At 40.4% G+C, this 19,893-nt stretch overlaps 1 protein-coding gene across 2 annotated transcripts in view; it reads right to left on the bottom strand.

Annotated features, from left to right (window-relative positions):
* Window positions 1-8,011: 8,011 nt before the first annotated feature.
* Window positions 8,012-19,893, bottom strand: part of PDCD1LG2 (programmed cell death 1 ligand 2) — an 88,984-nt gene continuing 77,102 nt past the window's right edge. For both annotated transcript variants that reach the window (XM_072959490.1, XM_015242610.3), the window contains 2 exons: window positions 18,830-18,880; window positions 8,012-8,575 (listed from right to left, as the gene is read on the bottom strand). In XM_072959490.1, the coding sequence (XP_072815591.1) occupies window positions 18,834-18,880 (47 nt within the window). In that variant the 3' untranslated portion in view covers window positions 8,012-8,575; window positions 18,830-18,833. The remainder of the gene's footprint in view (window positions 8,576-18,829; window positions 18,881-19,893) is intronic.

Genomic DNA, 19,893 nt, shown 5'->3' on the forward strand with positions numbered 1-19,893 from the left:
TGATTCTGTCAGTATGCTCAGAGTTAGACTAAAAAACTGGATCATACTAACCAAACTCCTAAAAGACTTTTCTATAATAAGAAATACCATTAATGTGCTTCAGAAATTGCTTCAGAACATTCTATTCCCATAGAAGAGTCTATATGAAAAGTCAAATTATAATCAGTTTGCTCAATAACCATGGAATCGGGATGGGGTGGGAAGTGGGGATGGTGGCTGGAATAATTTCAATAGCTGATGTCATCAAGCTATGTGACTCTGATGCATCCATCACCACTAGAGGGGTAGACTGGACAGGTGGTAGGAATGCATGCAGTAGAGGGGCAGGCACCCCTCCATTGGGTATGCTTGGGATTTACTATCACATTTTCCCATATTGGCCTCTTTTCCCTAGACTCCATGCATCTTGCCTTCAATTCAATTCCATAGTATGTGTTAAGTATCTTCTATATGCCAATATTGTATTGGGTTCTGGGACCAGATAAATGGATAAAAATCCAGTTCCTGTTCCTAGGTACCATGAAGATTTTTGGGGAAAACCAAACACATACATAATTACAGAATACTATATAATGAGAGCTTGACTGTGTTATAGGTCCAGGACCTCTGGCTTCTTTTCACCATGGCTGGCTTGCAGAATCTTAGGATCTAGCTCTGCTGTGTGACCTGAGCAATTTATCACATTTCACTGAGCTTTAGTTTGCTTAAATGTAAAATGGAGACAATAGTAGACTCTATTTCATTGAACTGTGAAGTTTAAATGAGATGATACATGTAAAGCAATTAGAACAATGTCTGGCACATGGTATGAAAAGTTAGCTAAATGATACACAATCAACCTCATGGTTGATTGATGGCTACCTGCACCATAACATGGATAATCTGTTTCAAGCTCAACATAAAGAAGATTGTATAGTCCAAAACCTTCCCAGCACTGTAACACTTCTAAATGCCATATAGGTAGGAAGTGTATCCGGAAAGGTAGGATCATCAGCTTTTGAAAATGTGACATTTTGAAAGTATTTTTCCTCAAGGGTCTCATGAAAGTAATGCTTTTCTTAGAAGAAGCTTCTTACATCTTGTGCTCTACAGAAGTCCATAGATACATTTGGGCATTTTCAGTATCTTAGCACGAAGAATATCAGTTTGTTTCTTATTCATCTGTCCCAACATCCAGCAGACACTAGGGTTACATTCATCTTTGGCTTCCCAGCCTAGATATGATCTCCTTGAAGATGAAGACCACGACTTAGCCATCTTAAATCCCCAGCCTCTAACACAGAGCCTTGTGGATAGTAAGAGCTCATCAACTGTTGACTGATTAAATAAGTGGCTTTGAGAGTGGACATTGGTGTCTCTTCTCCAGCATCCATTCCTAATTTGGGGATTCATCACAGTCTCCACTTTCAGTTACACATTCTGAGTGGAGCTCCAGTCTTAAGACATCACTCACATGTTCTTTCTTTTTATTCCAGTGACTGGTTTAGGAAAGGGCACATGACATACACTTGTCCAGATTTAATATATGAATTTTATGGGAATGCTGGAAAAAATACTCTGGCTTTTTTTTTCTTGTGGATTTGAACATGAAAGTCTCAGTAACTACTGCAAACATCTTGTGATCATGAGGGAGATGTTTGAAAATAGAGTCAATAAAAAGGAAGCAGAGTGAAGAGAATGTGTAGAGAAACTAGATCCTGAAGACACTGAACCCTGTGCACAACTGCACCTTTGGCTGTTCAGTTAACAGAAGCTGATACATTCCGCTTTTTAATTTAAGCCAGTTTCCATCTGATTTTCTTTCATTTGCAACTAAATGACAAAACTTCTGCAAAATGCATTTTAAAATAAATTTAGCAGGGGTGGGTATAGCTCAGTGGTACAGCACACGCTTAGCATGCACTAACTCCTGGATTCAATCCCTCGTACCTCCATTAAAAAAATAAAGTATTAAAAAATAAAACAAATTAATTTTGTCCTGCACTTATGGCCAAAACAGTTCCCAATTGCTGTTTTCTTGTTCAATTAATCAATAAATATATATTAGGCCCTTGTTTCATGGTCAGATGCCACAAAGTTTAGGAAAGTTCTTTGTGCTACAATCTAATTAGAATTCATTGTCTCTGTATTTCCCTCTCTCAAGGACTACATCTCTATTTAACCAGATAAGTTTTGATTTAGGAATGAGCTGGGCCTTCTGGTCTCAGTTCCAAGCCTTCCTCTGTTCCACTCTTTCATGTTACGGCTCTGATTCAGCACACCTCATTTAGCAGCCTCCCCTGCCAGTTGGCTTCCTATTAAGTTCAACAAACGGGAAACCCTAAGGGACTGTGGGGAAGGGGAGAATTTCTTCCTACTTCTAGTTCCTTAATCTGTCGGTAGCAGCAGACAGCAGAAATGTAGACATTACTAATACCTGAGTTTCTTTAGTATCCACTTTTTGCTCTTCCTGCCTTCTAATGTTTTTATAACCATTTCCTTATATTAAATCCACCCAATTTCCTGACTGGACTCTGGCTGGTATAGTATCTGATACTAGGAGTGGTGCTGGGAAACAGCCTCTCTCAACAGGATTCTGGGATTGATTCACTTTGAACTCAAAGCTGAGCTCTTCAGCAATGGAAAATAGGAACTGATACTTTACAGCAGGCAAAGGCATCATGATTTATTAAATTATTCTTCCCTGGTTTGAGTGCCAGTGGGAGCCTGGCTTTTGGAGATCAAGTAACTGCAGCATGTGATCATTATGGTAGTAAAGATCATTGTAAGGAATGTAAGGTGAGGTAGCTGCTTCTGATTGTGCTATGGTGCTCGCAGGAAGAAAATAAGCCCAGAGCTTCTAGTTCAAATCCTCTTCAGAGCGCCAGAGGGTTCCTAAGGCTGCCCTGAGAGTACCTCTTATTCCTTCTACAAATATGACAAACATGTCTAAAATACCAGACCCAAGTCAACTATCTGCAGACTAGCCAATTCTCATATGTCAAAATTCAGGCAGTAATTTGGAAGGAATAGGACTTTGAGACTAGGAATGGAAACATCTGGGTGGAATTCAATGAAGCTGAGAATCTCGAAACCCCCAGGTATCCCTGAGCTTCCCCTGATGTCAGAAGAAGCCTCTCATTTCCTACTTGATGATACCAGCCCTTGAAAACCTAGAATAACCACATATGAGGCAGTTACCTTACATGAGGATCCCTATTCTTTTTAAACATCTTTGCTCCCAACTCTCAAGGCCTTCAGTCTTTTATCTGGAGTCAGATCCCAGTGTATTTAGGGGGAAAAGGTCAGAATCTGGCTCAGAAGGAAAAGGCTTATACTCCAGAAGAATCAGAAGATTTGGTTAAATTTATATTAGAATAAACCTATCTAATATAACAGCAGATCGATTCTAAGGGTATTAGACCAAGGAGAACAGATTATAACATTGGGTTGGGGCCAAATTTAGGTAGCCCTGATATAATACACTTGCCATGATTTTTGGACTTAATGCTATGGTAAATTGTTACAACAGCCTCCAGAGAAACATATCACTCTGGATATCATGCCCTCATGTAATAACCCCTTCCACACTGATTTTTGGCCTGGCTGTCTAGCTTGCTTTGGCTGATGAGACATTAGAAAATGTGATGCAAACAGAAACCTGAAATGCACCTATATGTTGGGGCTTGCCTTTTTGTTTTCTCTGTTTTAGACCAGCTTTCATGTTGAAGAAGCATGGACTCACCTGCTGGAGACACATGGCCCAACTAACAACCAGAACCAACTCCAGGATATGTGAGTGAGGCCAGCTAAGACCAGCATCCTCCAGCCAATCTGTCAAACTGCCAGACTGACTGCAAACACATGAGTGAACTCAGCTTACACCATGTAAAGCAAAAACACCCCAGCTGAGCCTAGCCCAAATTGCTAAACTTCATATCATAAGTGATAAACATAAGCCATGAAATTTTGTTATACAGCAAAAGCTAGCTGAATCAAATGTATTAGTTTAAGCAGGTGGGAGAGGCTCTACTTCCTCAGTTGTTTGGTTGAAACCTGTGCTCAGCAAGAGGCTATATTCAGTAATATTGACTTGATAGACTTTCTCTGGAATAATGCACAGGAAGGATTCTGAAGGCTTAGGGAGATAGAAGTAATACAGTAATTTATCATGTGTAACCTGTGTATCTTTCCTCATCTTAAAAGGGTCCGAGGAATGTTCCCTTCACTAAAGCATTGAGAAATGCATTAGTGAGGGAGCTGCAGCAATCTTGAACACCTCCAGGTAGGTGTTTTCTGGAGGCCAAGGTTGATGGTGGGAAATTCTGCCACTGAGATGGGCTTCCTGATTTCAGTGGAGATGATGGGAACCCAGAGTGGCAATAAGAATTGTTTTTACTCACAGGCTTTGGTGGTGGTGGGCTAAGAATTAAAGAGCTGGCTGGCCTACCAGAGCATGACTTGATCTACATGATAGAACTCTGACTTGAAATCTAACTGAGAATCATAGCTTCTTCCCCAATTCCCAGACCCCACTAGTTCACAAATCTGAAGCTCCTGGTTGAAGAGGAAAATTGGACCCCTCGAGAAAGGACCCTGCAACAATGCCGCAAATTCTTACTGTACATCTTCCTCCAAGCCATCCCCAAAGGAACTTGAAGTCATTTACTAAGGTGTCTGTGCACTGGGGGAAATCGGAATACCCAGAATTTTCAGAGATTCCAAAACACTGCTCTGAAATGACACTAGTCTTTAGGAACCCCAAATACCATTGTGGTTCAGTGGCCACAATAGGGGTTTACAGTAGTCAGGCGATAAACAGAGTTTCACCCCAATTCCAACTCTTCTTGGATCTGTGACCCATGTAGCCATTGAAAATGATAATTAGGAAGACTAGTCAGCAACATAGCTATGAACATATGTATAATGACAAGTCTGGAAAAACAACAGAAAATGCCATGTTAACAACAATAGCCAAAATTATGCACATGTCTGGATAAAGAGCAAGTGCTAACAGCAAAAATGAAAATAATTGTGCTTGGGTGATGAGATCATAGGTGATTTTTGTTTGTTTGGTCTTTCTCAATTCCTTAAACTCTCCCAAATGCTATTTTTGCTCTCTTTGTAAAAGGTACTTTTTTTAAAAAAAGATTTAGAACTCATTTAGCGCTTTTGTTTTGAGGATTGCCATTACCTAGTTTTTAGCCAATCATACTAAGGTCATAAAAAGTAAGAATGCTAAGTGTAGCCATTCTCTTCAATATTATAGTGAATCTCAGAGCCAATCTTGCATGAGGCATCTATCACACACAAGATGCTGAAAGAATGAAAAAAATCCCACTCTTTCCCTGCCCTCCAGGAACACGTAGCCTAGGGGGAAGAGATAACATGTGCTCAGATCTTCATGATTCAAAACTGAGAAAGATAACTGCTTCAGAAGTACAAAGAAAATACCGCTCTGCCCAAAATAAAGAGAGCTCATATTCAACTGGAGAAAGTAGGAAAATACTCACTAGCAGGCCTGACATCTAAAGGATGGACAGGATTTTGCCAGGGAGAATTGAGGTCCCAGGAAGGAGGTGTTCCGGGTGAAGGGGAGAGTAAAAGGCATACCTGAGGCTCAGTGAGCCTGTTGACTTACCTGGAGGATGTGTCATGTACAGGAAAGCCCAGGGACAGAAAACCCCTTGGCTAGAAATCCTTGGAGCATAGCTCACTGCTTCCTTAGGAGTGGGATTTAGGAGAACTATCCTGCAGACTGGTTAGCCTAACAATGTCCAGATACTACACATTTGGCAAGAAGTAGCGGCTGGCACATAGGGAAATTACCAATCATACTTGATATTTATCATCTATGTACCATGTGCCACACATGATAAGTGCCTGATAAAGGAACACGCTAAATACCTTTTCTATACTACAGTCAGCTCCCCCAATATCCACAGGTTCCACATCTAGGGGGTCAACCCACTGAGGATTGAAAATATTAGAAAAAAATTCCAGAAAGTTCCAAAAAGCAAAACTTGAATTTTCCATGTACCAGCAGCAACTATTTATATAGCAGTTTACATTGATTGAGTATTATAAGTAATCTAGAGATGATTTAAAGACTCACAGACATGGAAAACAAACTGATGGTTACCAGGCAGGGAGAAGAGGGTGGGAAGGGGTAAATTGGGAGTTCGAGATTCGCAGATACTAACTACTATATATAAAACAGATAAACAACAAGTTTATACTGTATAGCACAGGGAACTATATTCAATATCTTGTAGTAACTTATGATGAAAAAGAATATGAAAACAAATACATGTATATTCCTATAAGACTGAAGTATTGAGTTGGGTTGGAATCTCTGACGCCAGAGCCTGTCCTCTACCCACCCTCCTCCCAAAGTGCCCGTTTGGAAAAAGTAAGAATGAAATTAATCCTTGACCAGCAAAAGGGATCACATGGTTAATGAAACCAGTAAATTCTCATCTTAAAGTCCCATCGGGTAGGAAATCGTGACATATGGAGGAGTATAATAAGTGTGGCTTCACTGACTTAACTCTTCCCTTCCAGACTAAACAGACAGCCTTAACCAAATTTCTTAATCTCTCTGTGCCCCAGTTTCCTTACTCTTTAAAATGGAGACATAAACAGTGCCTTTTTCAGAGGGTTTTGAGAGAATTGATTTCAATAATATGTATAAAATGCTAAATAACACCGTGAACTTGGGAAGTACTTGGTAAATGTTATGATTATACACTGTAGTGTAGAACATTTCTCACACTAGGACGCACTGCCCAATGGTCTTCTTCCCCAAAGAAGCCTGGATTTCGATACTGGGGCTGAGGACCCCTGTCCCTATTTGGCATTTTAGAAAATAGCTCCAGTGTAGGACCAAAGATGGTGGTATTTTGAAAGAACCTATTGTTTCACTGGGTTCCTAACAGAGGAATATTACCACCCAAGGATTCAGCATGCTAATCGCACATCTGTAGGGAGGTGGGGCCCAGCATAAATGGACTTGCTTCCTCAGGGAGGTCTTGCCTGCCTGCTCTGATCTCCTCAGCATTAGGAAGTGCTGCTCTTTGAGCAGGGACCCCAGACCAACACACGAGACCTGGGAATCAGCCAGAGGACCCTGCCCTTCTGAAGAGGGCATCCAAGTGTTCCTCGAAGGCTTTCAAATCTGTGGGAGCCAACTGGCCTGATGGAATATTAAACTTAGTGACTTGGATGGGCCCTGAGGAAATCACTTAGCCAAACGTAAAACACTTGGAACACTCTGAAGAATAAACAATTGTTTTAGTCTTCAGTGGCTTTCTTTGATTTGTATAGACAGAGACTTGAGAAACTGAGATGTTATGTAATTTGTCTGTTACTTACTTTCACACCCTTTCATTCCTATTAACCTCAAATTCTTCTTAGTCTGAGCACCAGTTAAAGAGTTTGCTTCAGGCCCACTCATCACTTATACTTGATCCTGTATGCATGTGGATAGTTTATGGGTCAACTCATGCCCTGAGCTTCATAGCCCCAACACAACTTAATATGACAAATCTGTTTTTGCTATGTCCATTTACCATCCCCTTTGACACAACCATAGTGGGATCCCACAGGATTTCTATGGTGTCGACCATCAGAGGCCTCAGCTAGCGAGTATCAGCAATGTCACAGACATGGAAACCAGCCCCTGAAAGGTTATGTTTAAAGTCATATAGAGGGCCAGGAAAGGAGCCTTAGTTTGGGGCTCTGATCATCATGGCTACTCATCTGAAATCTTTGCAGAAATAGCATATTAGCATGCCAAAATTTTAAATGTATATCATTGGTTTTTGGAGGTTAAAAAGATAGACTTTTTGAAGGAAGGATGTAGTTAAAAAAACAAAACAAAACACCATTCAAGTAGTGCCACTACAGGCTAAAACAAATGCTTTGTGATTTAGACCTCACAAAAAACACTCAATGGCTTTTCTCCACAATTTGTAGTCGACCACTCTGTGTACTTGAATGCTTAAATACCTAATTAGAACAACTCAGCTGCTTTCGGGATTCCAGTAACTCATAAAACATGTCAGTTATGTCTTGATTTTGTATAAAGCCCTGTGAGCTCACAGTCTCAACAGGCTTTTCCAGTATCCAGAGGAAACCAGAGACAAAAATAATTTTATTGGCAATCAGTCTGTTTCTGTAACTGGAAATGTTCACTTGTCTCTGCTTCTGAAAAATCACTTTGGAAATGTAGGGGGAAATAATCCCCTTTGTTTTCAGTCTGGCAGCAAGAAAGAGTCTCAGGACACTCACTGGGGCCCAGGACTCAGTGTGGTCATTTTCTAAAGTGCAGTAGTGTTTGCTCGGAGCCACAGGCTGCAGAAATGAGAGCCCAGATCAGTGGAGGGGTGGCTGCCTGACTCCCTTAAGCCCACCTTGGCAGGTGCTGCCTAGTCTTAGTCTTGCAGCCTCCAGATTAAAGTGCTGGCTTACACAAAGGCATTTGAAAAGTAAAAACAGTAAGTTCTGCAGGCCAAATGATTCTTGTTCAAAGTCCAGAAGCTTCTTGAGGATGTCCTGTCAGGTCACCTCAGCTTCTGAGACCACAGGTTCAGATCTGGGGAGAAAAGTCCACAAACAAGAAAATCACTATTCTGACTGGAAAATATATAACCTTTCAAAAATCAGATTGGAGTGAGAAATACTTTAGAACAAAAGCTCATCTCTCTGAAGGCAGCATGGTTTAAAACTATTCTCTCCACCCCTTGGACTACTGCCCTCGTCCAAATCTTCAGCCTTTATCTCTAGACCTGTGGCAAGAGCCTTCTCTCCTCTGTTCTGTGGGCTGCAGACAGGTCAGCAATACTTGAGCAAAGTTTACGGGGCTTCCCTATTCAGACCTTTTATAGTTCCCCATTGTGCCAGATATTTCTATTTGTCCCTGCAGACGCATTCTCCACCCTGCTCTGCCCTGTTCGTGTCCCAGGACTGTATCACTGGCCTCTCTTCCCTCTGGCTTCCATTCCATTTGTTCCCTCAGTCTAGAAGAGAAAGCAGATAGCAGTGGGTAGGAGAGTGAGGCTGGGGTATCTGTCCCTCAGCAGCCTCCCGGTCAGGTTGCAGGTCAATTTTATCCCTCTGTTAAAGCCCACAGCTCCAGTGGGCAGACCTTTCCTACTGCTGTTCTCACCAGGGTTCTGGTAACTGCTCCTTCCACTTTCCCTTTCAGGCTGAGGCTTGGTCACTGGTCCCTGCTCTTGCTAGTCCCACGGTGCTTAATATCCCTCACTGGTTCCCCCTAACCCTTATCACGTCTTTATAAATACTAAAAACTTGTAAACTTGCCCTAGTTACCCCTTCTGTATGTGCCCTCAGTCTTCTGCAGAGACCTGACTGAGGCACCCATGCCTGGTGAGTAAAATCTAATTTCCTTTGTCCAGAATTCATGGCTCACAATATGGCCCCCAACAATCTTTCCCCTTATGTCACACCTGCCTCTTTCCAGACTAGGATCACATGCCTTTTCTTCCAGATGCCTCATGTCTTCCAGCCTCTCTACCTTCTCTCCTGTGTATCCTCTATCTAGAATATGCTGCTGTTTCTCTTTCTGCCTGGTTCAAATGTCATCTCCTCCATGAAACTCTTCCTCTTCCCTGATTATCCCCAGCCTAAAAGGATATTTTCTCCCTATCTCTGAACCTTCATGTATTATTTGTACCTCATGTAAAGCCATAGAGAACCATAAAAAACACACAGACTTCTTACATTGCTAAAAATTCATGAACTCAGGTGAGTGAGGCTGTTCATGACTCCTGTGGCCCCGCCCCCTCCCTGGGACAGCTGTGCTCTGTGTGGAAAGGAGGCTGTAGTGGGGTGGGCATTTCTGGGGATTCTGAGGATAGATAAATAAGGTAGGCTTCAGAATAAAGGAATAAACTGAGAGCTATATGATTTTCCAAATATGTTCCAAGAAGCGTAAGGCACCTTAGAGATCTTTGCAGGGACCTATAGAAGGATGTTTATATCCTCCACCCCAGTTCCACCACTGATTTAATGTGAGATAACAGAAATATAGTTCTCTGCCCCTGGTTCCTGGCACAGAGTTCCTAAAACCCTTGTAATTTCCTAAGTGATAAGAGCAGTAGGAGGATCATTTGTTCTAGTATGTGGCCTTTGACTCTGGCTCCTGATATAGAGTTCCTAAATTTCTTGGACTTTCTTGGGTGATTGTAGTGTCTTTTGTTCTAGTGGTGACTCTCACTGGAAAAGACCAAGCCATGATTACAACCTTGAATTTTCAGCTTCACCCCTTATTCTGCAGAGATGGGAAGCGGCCAAAAATGGAGTTAATGATTGATCATGTCCACATGATAAAGCTGCCATTAAAAATCCCAAAAGTATGGGGTTCAAAGAGCTTCTCGATTGGTGAACACACAGAGATGCTGGGAGAGCGGCACATGAAGAAAGCATGGAAGCTCTGTGCCCCTTCCCACATACCTTGCCCTACACATTTCTTCCATCTGGATATTCATCTGTATCCTTTATCACATCCTTTAATAATGAACTGGGAAACCTAAGCAAACTGTTTTCCTGAGTTCTGTGAACAGCTCTAGCAAATTAATTGAACCCAAGGAGGGGGTCATGGGATTCATACCCAATTGATCAGAAACATAGGTGACAACCTGAATTCGTGAATGACATCTGAAGGGCAGGTGAGACTTCTAGGACTGAGCTCTTAAGCTGTGGGATCTCATGCTATCACCAGGTATGTAGTATGAAAACTGAGTTAAATGGTATACACTCACCTGGTGATGCAGAGAATTGCTTGGTGTGGGGAAACCTACCACACATCTAGAGTCAGATGTGTCTGAGTGTGATAGTAGTGTGAGCGTGAAGAGGAACAGGGGAGGAAGACTGAAATTTTTCCTACTCAGTATATATAGGTGTTCTAATATTTCCTTTTTAAAGGATTATAATTGCAAAAAAGAAAAAAAAAGATTGAAAACCACTGGAACAGGAAAGGGGAAAGGAGACACCTACATGGTGCCATGATGGAACACAAAGTCTGTGGTCAGTACTCAGGTGAAAGTCATTAGGGGGAAGACAAGAGACTCAAGCAAAATATAAACAAAAAACATAGAGACTGGATTCATTGTTAGGAAGTATATAGAAAACCAGCATCTTTTATTTTAATTTTAACTCAATTATGCCAATGAGAACAGATTTTTGAGTGCTTTATCTCCAATAGTTCATCGTAAGGCTCTTGGATGACTAATGTTGTGCTTAATTCACCCTTATAATTCTTACACAGCCTACCTGACACAGACTCTTGCAAATAGCAGACAGTTAATATATGTTTGAGAGTGAATGAATGAATTAATAATGTTAGACTGAGAATCACAAGATCTCTTTTTTAGTCATAATTTCTTTCAAGAAAGTCACTTAACATACCTCAGCCACAATCTTACCATCTCTAAAATGGAGAACTCAGGCTATGTGGTCTGGAAACTCTAACAAGCTATGGCTTGATGATTAGAATAACTTTTTTTTAAAGGAAGCACAATACTTATCTATAGTATTAGAATCCACTCCTAAAGTTACACTGGTTGATAACTGGATTGCCTGCATAACAGCAAGAAGCCATGGGTCAAAAAAACAGCACAACTGAGTAAAGTTAGCTGCAAGAAAAACTTCCACAAACAGAAAGGGCAGCATGCTGTAGACACAGACTCAGGCAGCTGGACTTTAACTCCAATTCCATCACTTACTTATAAGGTGACCTTGTGCAAGTCACCTCATCTCTTACGTCCTTGGAGTATCTATCCATCCCCTCTATGTTGGTTGGGCTAGGAATCTTTGAAAGGCAACTAAGACATTGGTATGTGTCCTTGAAAGGGGTTTAGAGCATTTCCCTCCTTAAAGTTGATGAGGACCCAATGAAGAGTCCTATAATGCTTTCAACTATTGAAATATAGAGAGATGAGTGAGGGGTGGTTAAAAGGGCTTTAGAAAACATTGCTCTTTATCTAACAAGCATTCCTGGGTACTTAAAAGTGATACACTAGAACATCTTAAAAGGTATTAAAACACAAAGAAAATTCAGGAAGCACACAAAAAAGAAAACAATACAAGGTTCCATAACATAAAGACAATGATTATGGACATTTTAATGTTTTTACTTCACTGTTTTGGGAGAGAGGGGGTATGGTATGTATATTAAAAACATTTTAAAATAGAGCATTAATTATATGGTAAATGCATTTTTATAGCTTACCTTTTTTTCTTTTTTTATATAGAAAGCATTTTTTTCATATTATTATTCCTCAGAAACAGAATTTAAATGGTAACATAAGATCTATTATTTCCCTGTTGTATCAGTCAGGCTAGATTAGATTATGCTGCAGTAATAAACAACTCTTAAATCTCAATATAGCAAAGGTTTATTCTTGCTCATGTTTGATGTCCATTGAGGATCAACAGGGGGCCCTGTTATTTGTAGTTACTCAGAAACCCAGGCTGATGCAGCAATTGCTACATTGAATGTTGCAGATGGAAAAAGAAAGTATAAGGCAAAGCACATGCTAGCTACTGTATCTTCTACCCAGAAGGAATACACATCACTTACTTTTACATTTAGTTGACCAAGTCAAGTCACATGACTATACCTAACTACAAATTAATTGCAGTTCTCTGCAATCCTATTACGTACACAAAAGCAAGAGACCCCTGAAATATGTGAAATAACACAGGAATGAGCTTTCTTTTTGGGAATATTGAGTTTGATCTGAGTCTTTAGTTTTATAATATTAAGGTTAAGGCCTTGAAGGTCCATCTTGGGTGATTAAGAACTCTGGATTTTCACAAGAAGAACAGGCAACAGCTTTTCCAGACTTTCCTAGAAAGTTAGGGGCAGAGCGATGGAGTGGAAAACCCAGCTGTGAGCAGCTATTACTTGAGATATTGAACCCTGCTGGACACTCCCACAAAAATCAGGTCTCGTTTCAGTCGCTGGTGAGTGTAGAAAAATCCAGCAAGCCCTTCTCTTCTTAAGTGGGAAACGAGAATATTTATCTGAGTACAAAATCTTGTCAGAAGTACATGCAATGGGTATGCTCAGAGCAAGTCCCAAGACTTCACTTCCCAAGGTGATGCTGAGTAAGAACATGAGGGCCCAGATGGCCCCTGGAAAGCCCAGAATCTAACCTGTCCCTACACGGGTGGTTTTTGGGGGTGAGGCAGAGCTGGGGTGGCAGACCATGTGTGTGGGAGAGTGAGAGCCCTGAGCTGGCTGGGCCTACGCACTGTCCTCAGACATCATGAAGCTGAAGTTGGAGTGGGGGTCGCATTAGATCATTTAGTACAGGAAGAAGTACAGAAAAAGTACGGAAGAAGGCTGTGGGAGAACGCACAAAGCTTGGAAGAACCTCTAGGTCGGAGGTCAGCAAACTTTTTTTCTAAAGGGCCAGACTGCAAAAAATTTAGACTTTATGGGCTGTGTGGCTTCTGTTGAAATCACTCAACTCTGCCATGAGAAGCCGAGGAAGGGGTGTGAACGTTGTCACAATATGAAAACAATGAGCGTCCCTAAGTCTCAATAAAACTTTTGTTTACAAAAACAAGTGGGGATTTGCCCCCTTGGCCATAGTTTATCTACCCCCTTTTTGTTGATATATACCAGTGGATAGTTGAGTGCTAACTTTGATTGATTCTCATTTAATAGGTGCCTACAGAAAGTACAACACTTTCTAAGATGCAATGAGCTTTCAAAGGAAGAGAAATACACCGCACCTGCTTTCTAGAAATTTATAACTTAGAATCTAGGAAGCGTAGATCCTACTCAAGGTAGGCTTTTTACCTCACATAATACATTTATTTTCTTTTGATAAATATGTGGCATGTAAGACACTAATGTTTATAACCTGGTCCTGTGAATCCAATTTTACTAAATACAATAACTATTTTCTCAGAATAAGAAAAAACAATTCGAAAGTAAATGACAAATTGGAGGAAAACTTATAAAATATATATTAGGCAATGATAATATTAATTGTAAGTAAAGACTTAGATAAAAAGATGGACAAAAGTTGTGCATAGGCAATTCCCAAAGGAAGATAAAACCTATAAATATATGAAAATGTTTTATACCACTAATAATTTTTAAATGCAAATTAAAATAACAACGACTTACAAGTTTCAATTTTCAAATGAGCAAAATTTTAGAACAATGATAATACCCACTGTCTGGACAAGTGTGATAAAATTAGTGCTTTCATATATTGCTAGTATAAATTGTTACAACTTCTTAGAGGGCAATTCAGTAATACGTTTAAGAGTCTTAAAAATGCTTACAGCTTTACTCTAGTAATTCTACTTCTTGGATTTTATCTTATGATAATAATCAGAGTTGCACATAATAATACCAATAGTAATGCTAATAATTATTGTAATTAAGGTGGATCCTGCAAGAAGTGTGAATTTGGGTAAGCAAGAAGGAATGAGGAGGGCATTCCAGGCAGAAAACAAAACATAAGCAAAGGCACAAAGGTGGGAATGAGCATGGCATGGGAACAGGAGACGGGTAAGGATGACAAGGCCTGAAAAGCCATGCAAAGGAGTTTGGATCTAGTCTAGATAAGACACTGGCAGGATGATGAAAACAATGTTGGGGGAGTGGATATTGCAGTGTATGCTGGCTCCACTTAAGGGGACTTTCTAAAGCTATCTATAAATTTTTAAATTTCTCATGGGGTGTTGGCAAGGAAAACAAGATAATAGATAAGTCAAATCTAGCTCAAGTAATCTCTTCATTTTACTGAGAATTTCCAAAAACTTCTGTTTGATTTTATCAAGTACTTTTTGGCTGCAAGATCAGTTTTTTTCTGTCTCTAGATCTATTCAGATATTCATTATTTCAAAATACATAAAGTGCTAGATTCTGATGCCACAGATGTCCTTTTGCTGCTGAAAGTTTGAAAGGCAGTGAGCTGAGAAAAAAATTCCCGCTGAAATTAACAAAAAACCCCTAAATAGTGTGCCATACAAATCTGGGGAGGCAGCTGCATGGATGAGCAGGTACTAGAGCCCTGGCCATTTGGACAACTCCAGTGACTAGAAAAGAGATGGCCACATACTTCTATTTTTAAAAGCTCTGGGAGGTCTGACAAATTGACTTATTCCAGGCAAGAATGCCCTCCTCTTCTCTTGGTGCCTGTGATTGTTAATTTTATGTGTCATTTTAGCTAGACTGTTGGGTCTAGTCACTTGGTGAAATGTTAGTGTAGATGTTGCTTTGAAAGTATTTTGTAGATGTGATTAACATTTGCCATCAGCTGACTTTAAATAAAGCAGATTATCTTCCATAATGTGGATGGGCCTCATGCAATCAGTTGAAGATCTTAAGAGCAACAACTGAGGTTTCTCAGAGAAGAAGGAATTCTGCCTCAAGACTATAATATAGAAGTCCCACCTGAGTTCCCAGCCTGTCGGCCTGTCCTACAGATTGCATACTTGCCAATCTCCTAGTGGTTTCACAGTCCTTTTTCTCTGGAGAAGCCTGAAGTGCCCCTCACCCCCAAGAATAGATACCAACTTTTCTTGGATGTCCAAACACTGGACTCCAGATCTAACCTCTTGAATATATTCCTCAAATCAGTATCTCCATGTCCTGCTCCCTCTTCTTCTCAGAGGATATTATCTAAAATGTTGAATCATTTCTCAATAAAGAGTTAATAACTGGTGAGCAATGTTATAGGGAGGAACTTAAAAAGCACCTACTGAAATCTAATACATTGGTATGTGTCTTGTCAAAACCATAAAACCTTATGTTAAGTAAAAATGAGTAATTTTTTTCCTTTAAAATTCCATTGCTATTAATCATTTGTCAAATTCTAAATTTTATGCAGCTCTAAACATGATTACAAAGATTTGGAAGACTCTGAAAATGACTCTGAATGCAACTGAAACATGTAGAACAAATAATGTATCAATATTATGTAAGCATTAAAATATGTATGTACATGACAAAGACAAATGGAAATACAGATGAACACAAAATTTTTTTTTAAAAGAGCATCTATTCCACATTTGGCAAACATATGGCCAAGACCCATCACTTCTCCTATCCTGCACCTAAGGCAAACATTCATCCATCACCACAGTTTCTACTTGGCGATGGTGTCCCAAACCATATTCATCTCTGCTCTTGGCATCCCCTGTACCTGACATGAGGCCTGTTTGTCCTTCTGGATTTGGTCCAACTTTCTCAATTTACAGACAAAAAAACTGAAGTGCAGAGATGGGGTGGATCTTACCTAAGATTATGTAGTTAGCTCATAGAAAAACTTGAATCTGAATGGATTTTAGTCGTGACTTCTTTTTATAAAAACAAATATTTCAGGCATAAAGTGAAATATAGAGAATAACATAATGAACATCTATATACTTACAACCTAGTTTAAGAGGTTAAATTTGATGTCTATCATTTACATGCCATTTTTGTACTTTTATGTCATGTGACTGTTTTCCATTAACACCGCTGAGAGGCTGTTTACATGCTTTTCAACTTTCTGTAATCGGTAATATGATATCTGCATCGTTCTGCATCTGCCTTTCCTTTCCAAATTATATTGCTCAGATTTATTCATCTCAAAAATACATCTAGTTTTGATGCTTTCATTTTAATTACTGTCTAGTCTTCCTATTCATCTCTTCTCATATTGATTATTTCCGATTTGTTGTTGTTATAAGTAATAGTACCAGGTATATTCCTGTGTGTGTCTTCTGCATATCTAAGTGTCTCTGACCTCTTTGTATCACACCACATATTCTCAGGTATGTGCCAGGGAGGGTGAGGGTGAGAGAGGAGAAGCATCACTCTCTCATCCCCCTGACTTCCTCTTGCCCCAGATTAAAAAGTAGAGGGAGTGACTATATATAATTTTGGTGGGGTGGAAGAACTAGTCCCATTTCTTTAATTTGACTTTTGATCAAGACAGTTACTTTACTTTGAATTTCAGATACCATTAAAAGAGGGTGTGAGATTCTTCTGTTTATAAGGAGACGTACTGGTTGAAAATGGCTGGGATACCTTGTTAACCCAAAGAAGTCTGTTTGCAATAGTGCAATATTCAGATAATGTGGCAGGCCACAGGATGAGACATTTAGGATGGCAGCAAGTCTTTGAGCATTCAGTTCCTCAGATAGCTGTTTCTGCTTCCTTACTCAGATCCTATGCTCTTTCCTAACAATATTTTCTCTGTAGGAGAGAGCCTGCAAACTGCTTACTGACAGGCTCAATTAGCCAATGGGTGTGTTTTATTTGGTTTGCTGATATTTGAAATACTTTCAGCTAGCATTTAATAATTAGGACATTTTACATAAAAATCTGGATTTCCACCTTCTCTGGCAACATTAGGCTAAACTGACGAGGCATATGCTTTCCAATTCACTGCAACCCCTCCCTTTTCTTGACTCCCTCCCAGGTTTTATTAGATGCTTTTCACTCTTGTCACTACCTGCTTGGCCCTGGTGGGCGTCTGAGTTTACTGCCTCTGCTCGCAGGCCTTCCACTGTTTCTTCCTTATGCTGAGCAGCTGAAAGTCACTTATACAAACTCTCTGAGCTCAGGCAATTCAGGCAAATATTGGGCCCCTCCCGTGGAAACTCACGTGGAGGCCAAGCAGACCAACTTATAGGAATACAGGATTTTTGTTTCTTAAGAGATGAATGTTTCCATCAGGCCTGCCAGTGTTGATCTGAAAGTTTTCTGAGTCAACAAAATCTTGTTGCTGGTTAGAAAAGCTCAGGATAACAAGACATCAAGTACAGTCTGGGCCTGAGCTGCATTTGTTCCCTGGTTCTGAGCCCAGGGATGAGCACACAGTGACAGGTAGTATTTTCAAGAATGGCTTTTGGGGAAGTGGTGGGAGGTGGGGAGGGTGCAGTAGCCTCCTTTCATTTCATTCTTTTCAGTCATATTTTGTGCTTATGAGCTGCCATGTCTCATGCATAAGCCAGACATAGACCCTGGTATTTGAAAATTATCTAGGGTTGTTTTTACAATTGGTGCGTCTGGAATTTTGGTGATATATTCAACAGAATTAGAAAATTAACAGTTCTGAATATTCTGAGTAGTTGATGCATAGTTATTTAGACATTTCTATGAACCGCCTATCATTATTTTGGTGAACTTATGAACTCCTGTGTCACACTGTGTGACACCTAGATTACAAAAGGAAAGGCAGCTTTCCCAACAAAGCCAGAAGTACCCATTTTACAACATGACCCAGGCTTGTCGGTCCCCAACACACTGCTTCCTCAGGGTCTAAGCTTTTCATCCAACCAGCCTGAATGATTTCAGCAATTACACCTGACCTCCAGATCACATCCTGTTTTCCACGAATTCCAGATCCAAGCCCGTCAACCTCATGAAGAGACTTCCCTATCCCCAGCATTACCCTGACCCACAGGCCTCAATAATGTCCTTAACAATTATTGCAAAAACATGAGCTGTTGATTTTGTCACAGTTGAACATCTTCCTCTTGCTGTTAAATTTAACCATGTTTCTAAGTATGTGAGCCCAGATGTCCTGTGCAGTATCTTCTAGGGGAGCACTTAGGAATATAGACACACTAAAGGCTACATAGTTGTCCTGTGGCTATTCAACCAACACCTTCTTTGTTCTCCAAAAAAGGTATGGAACAACGCAGGGCTGCAAGAAAAACCAGCTAAAATGCCACTTAACAGGAAGATTCTCCACAGGCCCAAACTATTCAGTTGCCCTTGGTGCATTAATAGAAGGGAGGCTATTCCTCAATTCAAGCTGGAAGAGAAAAAGAGGTGAAAAATAAAAGAAAAACCATGATTACTCACAGCTCTACTCATGTTCCTCCTTACTGTGGTGACAGAACTTTTTTGTTGTATCTGAAAGAGAAAAATTCCAGGGATGCAATAAGATTAATGAGAAAATTGTTCTGTTTAGAGGCTAAATGACAGCAGAACAAAAAGTAAATCCAAATATATCCACACATCGAAGTCCACATGTCCACTGCAGCTTGAGAGCTCAGGCTGAATACAATGTATAACTGTACCCTCGGTGAAAATTGTGAAGAAAGAAGACCCTCACTTCCCATGTGTTGTCTGCCCCTGGCCACCAGGCACTCAGAGGCTGAGGGGCTGCTGATTTGGGTATTCAGCCCAGGAAGTGTCTCTGAAATTCTCTCTCCTTCTTCTGCTTTGGTCTTGAATGCCACTTCCTTCCTGTCTTCCCTACCCAGAGCAGGTCTGATCAATTAATTTGCACTAAGGTGTTAATGACTGATACTGGTTCAAAGTTACTCAGTGGGAAGAAGCACAAGTTCACATGATGGGATGCTGCTTGCCACGATTCCCCTGGTTTCATCTCTTTCTCAGTCCTTCATTTCACATGTTCCCTCCCACTATGATTTGCTTCCAGGGCTTGATGCCCATGTCCTGCAGTTGCCTGGGTTCCTGACCTCAGTTCATTCCTAATTCTGCTTTTGCTCTGTAGGCCTGACTTTTAGTAACTCCCTCACAACCATCCTGAACTTGGTCTGGACTTTGAGGACTTCTGTTCAGCTCTGTAGTCTTCTCCAAGAGCATGTGTATTTGAAAGAAGTCATGGTATTGCCCTTGGATGTTAGTGTTTCAGTGAAGGCCTCTAATGCCTGAGGTCAGTGCTCCCATTCTCTGTGATTCTTACCAAGCATTAGCCAGCATATTTGGCCTTTGGTTTAAATCTCTGCAAAGTCCTGGCTCAGTCTTTTAGGGCAGTGCCACTCAAAGTGTGCTCCACAGGCTGGTGCTTGTAGGTGAATCATTTGTTAGCAGTTCACGGTAAGTATAGAAATTAAGTGTAAACATTTAGAAACTTTCATAGTAATTCGTTTGCCATGTTATGGTTTTTTTCAGATCAT

This window comes from Vicugna pacos, chromosome 4, assembly GCF_048564905.1.
Source record: "Vicugna pacos chromosome 4, VicPac4, whole genome shotgun sequence".
In the NCBI taxonomy this organism is placed as follows: Eukaryota; Metazoa; Chordata; class Mammalia; order Artiodactyla; family Camelidae; genus Vicugna; species Vicugna pacos.